We start from the raw sequence: 12271 nt of genomic DNA on the forward strand, positions 1-12271 counted from the left end.
AAGCCCTTGTCAATCGCAGGGACACTTCTAGCATAGTCAACGCAGTTCCAGTGGTGTTCGCTAGTTTTCTATTCCTTTCCTCCCAGCCCCTTTAGTGGGCTGGGCTTACATCCCGTGCAGCTGTTCTCGTAACGTGGAGTGGCGGTCCTTAGAATTCCTGGAACCAACGCGCGATCAGACATACAATTTCATCCGGAACATGACACGATAAAAAGCATAATCTGAGATATTTCACCTGGTGGTTGAATTTTCTGAGGAAAGTCGCTCTTTGCGGTGAGACAGTTGTTTGCTAGGCTCCAAACAGGGTCTAGCAACTCGGGCTGGCCAGTCCTGGGCTTCTGACAAGGTTGCTCGGTGTCGGAAGAATGGGCAAGAGAATTGCATCACGACTCAATGTAAGAGGAACAGAAAACCTCAAGTACTGCAACGTTGAATCGGCAAAATTTTATTTATCAACGAACACAGAAAACACATTTCAAGAGCGCCCCGAGTCGCGGTACGAGCAAACTCATTAGACCACGATCAGGGCTTGAAGAACGGGTCTGAAGCTGCGAACCGTATCATTTCTTCACGTTCGTGCCCGCTGACAAAAATCGCCGTTTGACCTTACTGCACAGTGGATGCTACATTTTTGTGTTCTTGAAAGCCCGTGTCTGGGGTCGTTCACCGATCGAACTGCTTGGTACTTCTTTTATCCAAAGGCTTTTGGGAAGGCGTGGCGTTCAAAGGAGCTTCGCTCGTATGTGAGTAGCTTTGTCTGTCATTGTCACGATGAAGGCCGCAAGCTCTCTCTGCCTGGGATTGGTTTTCCTTCTACAGCTGAGTACGGCTCAAGCAAGTTCAGCTGAAACTTCCTCTGGTACGTTCTTTGGAACACAAAATTATCCTACGCAACTCGGTTCTTCCAGTGCACGCGAGCAGGCGCCTGTTCTAATCTCGACTTTCCAGCCGACCACAGATCGCTTGAACACGCGCATGGTTTTCACGCAAGTTCTCAACGATGCATACAATGGAGGCACAGATGGAATACACAAAGCAACTTTGTTCTCACAAGAGCTCAGCAACAGCGTAGAATACACTGCTGAGGCGATGGAGAAGTTTGTGGACATGGTTCAACCAGTTCAAGGAGTTGCTTCCATCTGTTACCCAACAACGGCGACAGAAATACCGGAGAAATGCAGTAAAGCGTATGAGTATGGCGATACTGTCTACATTCCTATTACCCGCTCCAGCGTCGCCCCAACCACAAATGAGGCGTACTCGGGCGGCTTGTGGAGGGAACCCAGCGAAAAACTCGACAAGGTATGAGCCTAATCAGAGGATGAAAGTTAAGTATCACCCCTGAATGGGACAAGATGCTGCAGTGTCAAGCCTCTACTGTGTAGATGAATCTCTGCAGAGCAATACACGAGAGAAATCAGCCGGCATTTACTATCATTTGTACAGGTCTCAGTGAGTAGAGTCTCAATGGACAAGCAGTGCACCTTATGTACGTTTCGTGTGCCCAGGAATGGTACGAGGCGATACGCCTTCTGAAGAAACAGGTTCCCAAGCTCAAGACCTTTGCACTGTACACTGGTCCTCCTGACGACAAGCTTCTTCATTACCTACTAGGCGAACACAGGCTGATTTTTGATGGCCTCTTGATCGACTGGGAATTTGGTCGCGGAGCATGTTGGTCAGAGGTACGACGCGGACAACAGTATTTCTCACGAACAGGGGCAGGGTGTGTGCGTAGAGTTTGTGGGTGTTCTTTCACATGTGGTGACGGTGCTCTACTTTCTGGATACAGGTGCAGAAATCACCGCCCAATAACAACTGGATGTGGTTCGTAAAAAGCAAAACAAGATACATGATGGCCAATCAGGATCCCTCAAGCTGTGTCAACGCTGATGGAAGCCGGGCCGACAAGGACGTGTTTCTTAATGCTGGAGACCGCAGTAAGCAGTTCTTTCTCGTACCAGCGGCTGCCCTTCCGAGAAAGGCACCAGCAGCCTTTTTCGTGGGGGTCAGAAACCCCGACGCACTTTTTAGCGTGGTTAGAAGTGACAGACAAAAAATGCAGTATCATTTATCAACAAATATTTGTATAGAATTAAATTCTGTGTGTGACCTTCAAGCTCTCTTCAAACATTTCCACCGACGATTTGATGGACCTCACGTGTATTTCGACTGTGAAAAAAGTTAGGCCTGTCTCGGTACAGACAATACTAAGTTTGTTTTCTTGTTTCTGCAAAATTACCTGGTTAGGCCTGCAAATACAAGACTATCTCCTTCCCGTCTTTCCCTGCTACAACGGCAGCGAGTGGCGATGTCACAGCGCTATTAAAGAGAGGCCTTCTCTGGCGTGTGACGACCAGAGACAAAGGTAAGTGAGGAATACTAGGAATGCTTCTTTGTTGTAGGACACCAACGCAAGTAGCTTTGGAAGGTCGACCCGGTCAGGGGTGTGCTGCGCACCGTCTGTTCAATACAATGACAGCGAACACTCTGATGTCTGAACTTGTACATATGGGGTCACGACGTTCAGGTACGCTTTTGCGTTGTTTGAGATCAATTCATCTGCAACGCTCAAGTTCTTCTTGAAAACGTGCAAGAACGTATTGGGCAAAACTCCGGCGTACGATCTTGTACAAGTGCTCTGAGGATCCCAAAGACGGACACAGAAAGGATCCAGTGTACACCTGTTCGTCATTCCCTCGCAGTTAAGGGGACTAGCATCGTCGAAGTCGCGGCTAGGACAGTCTCTCCAGCAGCAACCAATCCACCGAGCCCCAATTCTTCTCTGTTGCATCACGGGGCAACGTAAATGTCTATACATCGCATTCACTTGATTTTCTGGTCACTATCTTGTAAACCTTCACCAAGAAACATGTCTGACAGCGCAGCTGCATATATTTAGTGCAAGTGCGTGAACTTAGTTCTGCGTCCCGACTCTATCCATAACGAAGTCCATTGTACTTCGTCTTGTCGACTCGCTTTCGTACAACAATGAAAAAGGAAACACCTCTGGTGTGCCTGTACTTTGGTTCCGAGTAGCTTTCCGGTAACGTCTGTCAAAATGTCAACTGCGTCGCTCCAGAGACTGTTGCGCACACCTCAAAACGCTGCTTCACAGTGTGCCTCGCAGCCATCAGCCTTCACAGCAACGCAAGTCTATCAGAAGTATGTCAACCTCAGGTCAACACTGGTCACCTTTCGTCCGAACGTCGGAACGCCAACGATAACCATTGCACGCTACTATCGGGTGTCGGACTTCGGCAAGGGTTAGAAACAAACCTCGCATTCTCGGATACTCATTCCTCCAACCTTGGCCGCCACGGTGGCAGCGTAGAGCGGTTGAAAATGGTAGCGCTTTTGCTCCTCGCCACGAGCAGGGTTTGTTCTACGGAGAGAGGCCCAGACAATTTTTCTTCAAATTGTGGTTGTTGGTCCGCAGCGTAGCTCAGTGCATTATGATAAATAGAACAAAAAGCAGGTGGCGATGCCCCGTACGACGTCGCCATCAACAAAGTAGCAGTGTGGCCGCACTACGAATAACGACTTCTGACCCTTTTTTGTACGTTTTTCCTTGTTTTGTGGGATGTCCTTGAAGTGTTGCTGATTTGGTCAACTAGTCGCGACATACCGCGCATGCACATGCACACCCGTGTGAGACGGGGTTTCTGACCACCGGCGGCGAACAGTGCCACGAGTGGTGCCCACGTGGTGACCCGCGTCCTGAAATCTTTCTTTGTAGCTTCCCGATTGGGTGCCTTTCTCTGTGTAGAGTCACTATTGTTTTCGGAGACATAGATTTAATGTCAGCTAGGGCCTTGCGAATAATTCAGACGGCGCTCCCCGACACTAACGATGGTGCTCATACACGTGAAAACATCCGATGAAAAAAACCAGTTCCTCTACGAGACTCAGACATCTGTGCGCATTGGACACCTTCAGGAGGAACTGATAGAACTGCACAATCTGCGGCTGAAAACAATCTATCTCTCCGACGCATGCAAAGGCCTGTCTGCCCACGGGCCCTTGAGGCCTGAAGAAACGCGCGGCCTTACGGCTGAGGTAAGACGTTTGTGCTGCGGAATCGCGCCACGTACTGCATTTGGTGCGGTTGTCTGGAAATGAAAACAAACGTACCTGGTGTACAGCTACACTAGAGAGTCCTCGTTCCTCGGCTTATTCGTCCAATTAGAGTGGCCACAATCGCCAGCGGGGCACGAGGAAGGGTTCCAAGTTTTCTCGCTGTTCAGTTCGAATAAGGCAAACGAGTCCGTGAGGGAACTCTTGACAGGACCGCACTCTCTCTTTCAGCTAACATGCAGTGACATAATAACTATCATTGGCACGGAGTTTACCAGCCCTGGCCAGGTTACGACCACAGACTTTGATTTCCATTTTTCTTTGTCGGCAGGTAGCAAAACTTTCGGACTTAGACATTCACGCTTACGGAGAGCCAACAAACCCAGATCCGACAGGTTACAGAACTGGTGTGCAACCTCCTCCAGAGGCCGCTGAAATTCTGGAGGAAACAGCGGGACGGTCTGCCGAGACTGTTTCGCACGAGAAGGTCAGTAACCATCAACCAACGGACGGTTGTTGCTCCGCTGCTGTCAACATAGCTCTCTGGCCGGTGCGAATCGTTGGATGTGTGCATGGAGTGATAATGAATCGGTCTCACCTTAATTTGTGGTGTGACACAAAACCGGCACGACACCATGAAACAGAAACGACATACTAGCAACAGCTAAGACATCTCCAATTTCCGCCCAGCTACACAGGTGGTTACATCTAGTGAGATTCTCAAGGAGCTCAGGCCATTCATCACTTTGTTAAACAAATCAGAAAGTAGAGGAAGGCCACCTTCGTTCCAACATTCCAGCATGTGGTCACAGTCGAAAACAGAGCAACGAAGCAACTGGCTTCGCATCTAGTGGCCAGGTAGCAATCACCGTGACTCAGAAGGCAATCTGTTCTATTTCGCTACAGGTTCAAGCAAAGCAGCCCCTGACAATGAAATCTGTCAGGTCTGCCTTCGAGAATCTAAGAGGTGCAGTGATGATAGCATATCCAGCATTCCATGACCTGCCGGAATGGGATCCTGCTCGTATCCTGCTTGAGGAAGAAGAACAACAAAAAGATACAGGTATTATCGCAGAGGTAAGCGCTTATTGATTGCCTCAGACCACTCCAGCTGGTTACGAGCACATCCTGAACTTGCCGTGAACGGTTATCCCTGAGGCTGGTTTCCTCTGGAAACGATCCAAGTAACATACAGTCATCATATTAACCCAAACATGATGCAATCGAGCATCCCACATTTTGTGCAACTCAGCTGGGATTAAGTTTTGGCATAAAGGAGAGACGAGAATCGGAAGTCCTTAACATAATGAAATGGGTCACGAATGATCAGCGTCACTGCACCGAAATTTCAATCGTTTCCTGTTTTCTGGCATTCAGACGTTCGACAAGAACAAGACATCTCTGTGGTGGGCAGGAAAGGAGCTGCAGAACGACAAAGAATTGTGTCACTACATCGGGAGAAATGAGAAGACGAAAATCATCGCTCGCTTGCAATCAAAAGCCTCTGGTAAACGAACACTCGCAACGTTGTTCTCCGCAATCTTTGTCATAGTACGAAACGGCAGCAAGTGCAGTGAATGACATTAGTATCACTGCCAAAGTGATCACCACCTCTCTGATGACTACTCTGCTGCCATCATGAAACACGCTCTATTCACGTGTTCAGGCCCCCCCATACGGGAGCCGCGCCTCGACGCTGAGACGCATAAAGCGATGCTGTCATACTGCTACAAGAAACGACGGGAAGAACAGGCAAGATATCTGAAAGCTTCAAAACAGTGTATCCCTTCCTGTGCACGCCACATCCTGATCAACAGAAGGAATAGTCCCAGTCGCGGAACTCTGTCAAGTACTGTTGTTTCGGAGATAAAGCTGTTACTGATGTGATCAAATTGTGTTGCTCGCCCAATGGCGGGGTCGTAAACGTGTACAATCAAAATACGTTCTCTGCGAGGCAGCAGCGTCATTTGATCCACAAAAATATATACTCACTCTCTTCCTCCTTCACGTCTCGACTGCCAAACAGTGGCTCGTATCGCTCCACACAAAAAACCGTACCTCGGCGATAGAAACCCTTGAGCCACACCTGGTGTCCAGCGTGGAAAATCTAGAATACACAAATGTTTTCTGACGTGCTCATGCTCACCTTTCGTGAATATGTGCCATCCAGGAAAGCAATAAACCACACTGCTTCTTGTGCGATAGGAAGGCAACCTCATCTGATACACGGCCCACTGCCTTGTGCAGGAACTCGAGGAAGACGAAGACGATTCGTATCTCGACAGCGAGTGGGCAAACCCACGAGGTCTCAAAAATGCTCTTATAGGGGGTGGCCGAGAAATCCGTTGGAAGCCGTAATCTTCTTCGTTTATGTTCTTTCATTTGACGCTCTGCTAGCCGAATTCATTCTCTTCGCACAAATGCACAATCCTTCTGTGTCATGAGGGGGGGAGCTCCTGCTAATAACAGTTTACGCGTTTGATCCACAAACGTGTTGACCTTCGGTTGATTTCTCCTCCAGTATCGCCGCAGTCTTTCAGAAGTTTTGGTTTAGACCTTCGAACGTTCCACAGAGCTCCGTCTGTCCTACGGATTCTCATTCCCTCTTTCAAACAGTCTGCGGGAGTTCTTTTCCCTTCGTGCGGCCTGAGAACTCAATCGCCGGCAATACCGAACTTGTCAGTTTACCATGCTTAATGAAGAACATCAGCATCTGGTTCTTCACGCGCTCTACTATGGGATATGTTTCTTGTCATTTTGCATGTGATGTAAAAATGTGCTTGTCGCATTTGAGTCTTCTACTCCACAGTTCACCGCTTATAACTGCCGACACAGTTGTTCTTTCCATTCCTAGTCACTTGACTGCCTGATGATCCAAATCCTGATCAAGTTTATACGCCGCTCTGGCTTTCTGTACGTCTATCAGTCGAAGAGCGTTCTTCTACTTCTGCTAGTGGGTGAAGCGTCCGCTCCAGTCGGCAAAAAATTTTCTATGTTTGCAGCTCGACCTCAGTTGCATTCGCACCGCCGCCCTCACCCCTGCGTGACATACCTTTCGTCTCTCACACTATGGCAATCTGTAGCATTCACTAGTGTTACGCACCATTCGCGTTGGCAAAATGTCCTGGACTGGGACGGATTGACTTGAACCCTAAAACTAAGACGTAACCCTTTGACAATGCACAACATACAATAGCTCCCTGGACCAATATTGGGCTGTTCTGCGGCTGCTTCTAAGCATCATACCACTGACCAGCGTGAATGGACACAAAACGCAGCGTTCTGGACTTCGATCAAAAACGCCACAACGTACATCTCTTCCGCTGGTTCGCGAGTCTCTTTTTTCAAAGGCATTCAGAAGAAAATACAGGATGTGTCTGTGGGTTTTAAATAACAAAGTTGCATAAAACAATGCCTCCACCTTCCCACTCTCAGGGACGCCAGAGGGGGAGGCACAAGCCAATCAATCGTTTGGTCTTCACGTGTTCCACAAGCACGCTCTGAACATTCACATGTTCTGCGGAGAGACGTGCCCATTCACGGAAGTACCACTGAACACCCACACTAAACTGGCGATGCCTTCGAGGGACTTGCACTCTGAATTTTCCTCTACGGCACAGTGGCACTGCACTTCGTCAGTGTCCTAGATACGATACAGTTGTTTGGGCTGGAGTTTTTCGTTGTAAATACATCCGCACTGTAGATTTCGTAGAGAACGGAATCAGAGGCAAGGCGAAATATAATCAGGTTGCCTCCCACATGCCTGCTTCGTGGTTGTGGACAAGAAATGTCCCGTTCGTTCTTCTCTCCATGCAAAATGCGTCTAGAAGACGAGGGTATCAATCATCGTGCCCAAGGAGTGGAGTATGTTTTCCGTCATCAACGTGTCTACATCATTCTCCAATCGTTTCTTGGCGTCGACTTTCCCAGCACGCTCGACCACAAGTTGCTCAGGCGTCTTTTTGATTTCTTCTTGAACCATTTTGTTGTACTGCTCCGACAATTCTTTCATCGATTTGGTGCACGCCGCACTCTCTGCGGCCATTTCGTCGAATGGCTGTATGCACACACACCACGAAACGGATGGAAAAACTGAGCCTGACATTAGGCAGCGTTTGCATCTTATTGTTTACGGTTTCGGCCCCCAGGCTTCGCGCAGCTCCTTACCGGTCCTACTTCACGTAATGCATGTAAGTAATACATGTAAGCGCAACTGGCCCCTTGGTTTCTTGACTTTCATTAAATACGGGCTTGTCGAACTTAGAAAACCCTGCCGGTGCCGTGGAGGTCACTGCACCCGTCAGTGCTTTGCGAAATTCAGAAATTCTGAACGCTCTTCCCTCGGCCAGTGCTACGATTTGCGAGAAACGAATAAAGAGGTCCGAACCCCCACGCTTAAACGCCTGCAGCTGACAAAGCTGAACACCGACACCCCAGTAGGAAAGCGTTATCCTCGGGACCGCACCTTCTTGCCTGGAACCGGTTAGACTTCTTTGAATCACGCAACTCACCTTAAGCTTAAGAGCGTCGTTCCATTTATTCCTATGGAGATTCAAAAGCATCTGGTTCTCCAGCTCATTTTTCCTGTAGTTGATCACAATGGCGTAGTAGTTCCGGTTCAGACCGTGAACAAGCGCTGAGATGGTCGGGCGCTGAAGGTGGCCAATGTTGCTGGTTGTCTGGCGCAGCTCTTGACCTGAAAGGAAAAGAAACTCAACATAAAGGGTCTTGTGTGACAACTCCCGTGTAGACGACGGATACATAATGTCTCTTTGAGCGAACACCCGAAATGGGTGCTGCGGCCTATCCTTCCGTCCACCTCACATCAACACATCCTTCTGTACATGGCAAGAAAAAACAGTAGTCTAACGCTGCTTGCATCGAGCAGCACATGGGCGGGGGGAGGGAACATGTGTCCGTTCCCATTCACAGCGAACCTGGGTCTGTCCCGTCCGTGCTGGCGAGATAAGCGCCTGTGAGGGTGCTGTACCGACAGGCGGGCATCAGCCCGTATTCAAGGCTGAACAATCTACAAATCCTCTACTTACCAAGCATGAGAAGATGCGGATTAATGAGACGGAAACAGTCAATGACAACTTTGCCTTTGACCGACTGGATCGGGTCCACGACGACACCCACGGCTCTCGGGTTCAGCTGCTCGAAACTCTGCTGAGTGTTTACATCCGTCCCTGACGACAGAGGGCAAACACTCCAGCTGAAGGCTGTTCGCCCCTAAAAGAGGAATCCTCGACCCTTACCGCGTACGCTCACGCACCGACCCCGCATGAAAACCAAGCACAGGGAACAAATCTCACCGTTTTTCTTGTTTAAAATATGGAGATGACAAAAACTTATTCCACGACAGTGCCGATCCCAGGAGGATGAACAGAGAAATATCCCTCTTCTTGCCATATGAACTTTCGCACACGTCTGACTAACACGATACTGCCCGTGTAAGAACCGCCTGTTGTTCCCCCGTCATTGCGACTAGGTTCAACTGAAGCCTCAGTTAGTTACAGGAAACCTTCTACCTGTGCAAATTTAAGCAGCAGCATCATCTACACGCAACTGCAGTTAAGCAATGATCCTCCACTCGGCTGCTACCGCGACGCACAGAGCACGCAGTGGAAAACGCACCTGAGAACCAACACCCGAAGCCCGGGTGGGAATGGTACCAGCCGACGACCATCTCGGGACGTCCTGTCCTTTTTAACTGCTCCAGCATCTCCGTCTGGTAGACCGGGTCCACCGCCTCGACACTGACACTGTTGCCTGTGCCCCCCCCCAAAATGAAACGCGACAAAACTGTCTGGGAGCTCCGCTTTCCACTCTGCGACTCAGACCAACTGTACGTTCGCTCCTTGTGCACGGTGACATGTACCGATCATTGCTGAGGGCGCACGCGTGAAGAAGATTCGCCTTGAGCTCGCAACAGACGAAAGAGCTGAATGTGCGTCTCTCGACTAAAGAGAAGTCCGGCACTTCACAACTTGGTCACCCAGACGTTTGTAGTCAATAAATGAAAAAAACATCCTGAGTGGAATGCATGCGCCTATGAGTACCATGTCCTCCAACGTATATAGGATTTAGGCTTTCTCTCCGCATGCACTGATACAATGTCTGCTATTCTAGGGATTACGTGAGCAAGGGAAGAGCGACTACGTTAAAGCGCGGCTTCCTGTCGCCTTCTTGGACCTCCTGGTTCACCTACAGATCACCCAGGCCCGAAGGAAAACTTCAAACACACACGCCTAGCAACATGCCGCGCCGCACAACGGCTTCAAACAAGGAATCAACGTTCGCTTTCTTATCCGATAGAAAACCGAACACTCACCTGATTGTGGCATGGAAAAGACGTCGACGACTCGGACAGTGTAATCGTCAATGAACTCCCCGAGCATCAGACCCATAACTTCCATAGGTACTCCTGCCTGAAGGAAAAAGCCAGAAATAATCACAGCCATTACACGCGTGAGTGCGAAGGAAACCGCAGACAAGAGACGGGCGCTGCACAGACGAGCGACGAGAACGGCGGCAACTGACAGGTAAAAAACGAGAGCTGTGTGTACCTTAGGACAAGCCAGAAGTTTTTCGGCAGGAACAGTTTCGATAGAGATTTCGCTCTTGCATGAGAGTTCGGGAACAGCGACGGCCATGGCTGCGTGACTACGGGTAGACATGTCAGGAGCAGAGTCGTTGCACCCTTGACGTCAAGGTACAGAGACCTACTGCAGTACATTTGCATCGTGCACGCACGTCGTGGAAGATTCAACTTAGATAGTTCGTGGTAGGAAAACCTTCTGCATGTAACCATCGGCAAGCAGCTACCTTTTTCAGTAGGCAAACTCACCCGTCCATGCTTGAGCATCTTCAACAGTGCGAGGGACGAAATGTACACCTGCTCGGAGGTATCGGCCATCGGTTGGTCGCGGTTAGGGGGACCAACTCCCATTCCCCCAAACTGCTGAAGGAGTCCACGAAGGTTCGAAGGCAGGCCCGCCATTTTGCTTCGTCTTATGGAAGAGCACAGCGAGAGCTGCCAGTGTGTCAGGTAAGATGCAAATTCGCGGCAAGCGTGCCGAAGAGACAAAAGGGATACCAATCAACTTCCACTTTATCCACAGAGAACGGCACACTACTGCAGGACAGCCGACAAAATTGCCACGGGGAGAGTCGGCGCAAATGGCAGCACGGCAGAGACACCACTCCTTCCCCGGGAACCGCAGAAAGACGACTTTGCAAAGAGCAAGGAAAAGTCACGGCCCACCTAAAGCACGAGCATGGAAGAAAGTGGCTTACTTCGATGACCAAGACGAGGGGAAACCCGACCGGAGGTTGCAAATGGACGCAAATAACTGTGGAAAAAACAGGATTACCGGGGTGTACACACAAACGCGACGCTACAGGCGCTGCAGAGTCTCCTGCGTTTGCGGAAAAGACAACGCCAACTGACGTCGAAGAAGCACAGGAAAGAAAAGCGCCGTCAGCACAGCGGAGGACTAGGAGAAAAAGTAGGGAAAAACGAGAAGGCTCAGAAGAAAAAAAGTGGATTGCCTGCACGTGCAGCAGTGTGTCTACACAAAGCACAGCTGACAGGAATGGCAGACGTGACGAGCCGTTTGCCACCCGCCAAAACCGCTTCAAGTCCTCAAGAAACTTGTTCTTTTCCCGATTTCCCCACACAGTAGCGCAACGCCGGTGAATTTCCATCAAATATGCTGAAACGACCCTCTCTCCGAGGAAAAAACTGCAGTCCTTCACGAGAGCCCGAACACGCGCACGCTTCTGTGCGGCGGTGGTGATGCATGCAGACGCAATCGTAAAGGTGCTCGAACTCAATTCTCTCTCGCGAATGCTCAGCCTCTAGAACTCCTGACTTATGTGCCTTAGCTTGCGTCCTCGTTCATTTGATCGGATCATTTCTCATCTATGCAGCACCCTTAGGCTGTCCATCGCACCACGTGGCCTCACGAAAGGCACACAAGGGGGAAAGTGATTCCAGTCAAATCTGTACTCTGCTGCTCGCTCTTTGCCGCTCGCTCTTTTCAGGACTTCCTGGTCACCAGCTCTGCCGCACGCGCAGTTTTTGCATTATTTCTTCATGAGGGACGTGCCGGGTCTCACTGGCTGGTTTTTGCGGGTGAATGCTGCCGCTCAAGGCCATTCGCAACGACGCGCTAGAGAAATATTAGCT

The 12271-nt window shown here is 49.8% G+C and overlaps 3 protein-coding genes across 3 annotated transcripts; 2 read left to right on the forward strand and 1 right to left on the reverse strand.

The window, feature by feature from the left end:
* Window positions 1-771: 771 nt before the first annotated feature.
* Window positions 772-2188, forward strand: TGME49_269860 (hypothetical protein; the record flags this gene model as incomplete). Its single annotated transcript, XM_002365623.2, has 3 exons — window positions 772-1302; window positions 1509-1685; window positions 1793-2188. The coding sequence occupies 3 exons, from the start codon at window positions 772-774 to the stop codon at window positions 2186-2188; spliced, it is 1104 nt and encodes a 367-aa protein (XP_002365664.1).
* A 1664-nt stretch (window positions 2189-3852) lies between these two features.
* Window positions 3853-6435, forward strand: TGME49_269850 (protein c21orf59, putative; the record flags this gene model as incomplete). The annotated part of the gene is made up of 6 exons (XM_018781560.1): window positions 3853-4059; window positions 4409-4564; window positions 4984-5154; window positions 5455-5584; window positions 5744-5829; window positions 6325-6435. 6 exons carry the CDS (start codon window positions 3853-3855, stop codon window positions 6433-6435), a joined length of 861 nt encoding a protein of 286 aa, XP_018636596.1.
* A 995-nt stretch (window positions 6436-7430) lies between these two features.
* On the reverse strand, window positions 7431-11788 carry TGME49_269840 (proteasome regulatory subunit). The gene is made up of 6 exons (XM_002365621.1): window positions 10928-11788; window positions 10412-10508; window positions 9715-9849; window positions 9126-9266; window positions 8589-8773; window positions 7431-8134 (listed from the first exon to the last, which is right to left on the reverse strand). Exons 1-6 carry the CDS (start codon window positions 11078-11080, stop codon window positions 7901-7903), a joined length of 945 nt encoding a protein of 314 aa, XP_002365662.1. The 5' UTR covers window positions 11081-11788; the 3' UTR covers window positions 7431-7900.
* Between the last annotated feature and the right edge of the window lie 483 nt (window positions 11789-12271).

The sequence above is a fragment of the Toxoplasma gondii genome, chromosome VIII (assembly GCF_000006565.2).
Source record: "Toxoplasma gondii ME49 chromosome VIII, whole genome shotgun sequence".
NCBI lineage: Eukaryota > Apicomplexa > Conoidasida > Eucoccidiorida > Sarcocystidae > Toxoplasma > Toxoplasma gondii.

Coding starts and splice junctions, on each gene's coding strand:
- TGME49_269840 (XM_002365621.1), bottom strand. CDS start 11,080: ATGGCGGGCCTGCCTTCGAACCTTCGTGGACTCCTTCAGCAGTTTGGG. Junction 10,509..10,927: donor AGATGCTCAAGCATGGACGG/GTGAGTTTGCCT, acceptor TTTTTCCTTCAG/GCAGGAGTACCTATGGAAGT. Junction 9,267..9,714: donor CTTCGGGTGTTGGTTCTCAG/GTGCGTTTTCCA, acceptor CTCTGTCGTCAG/GGACGGATGTAAACACTCAG.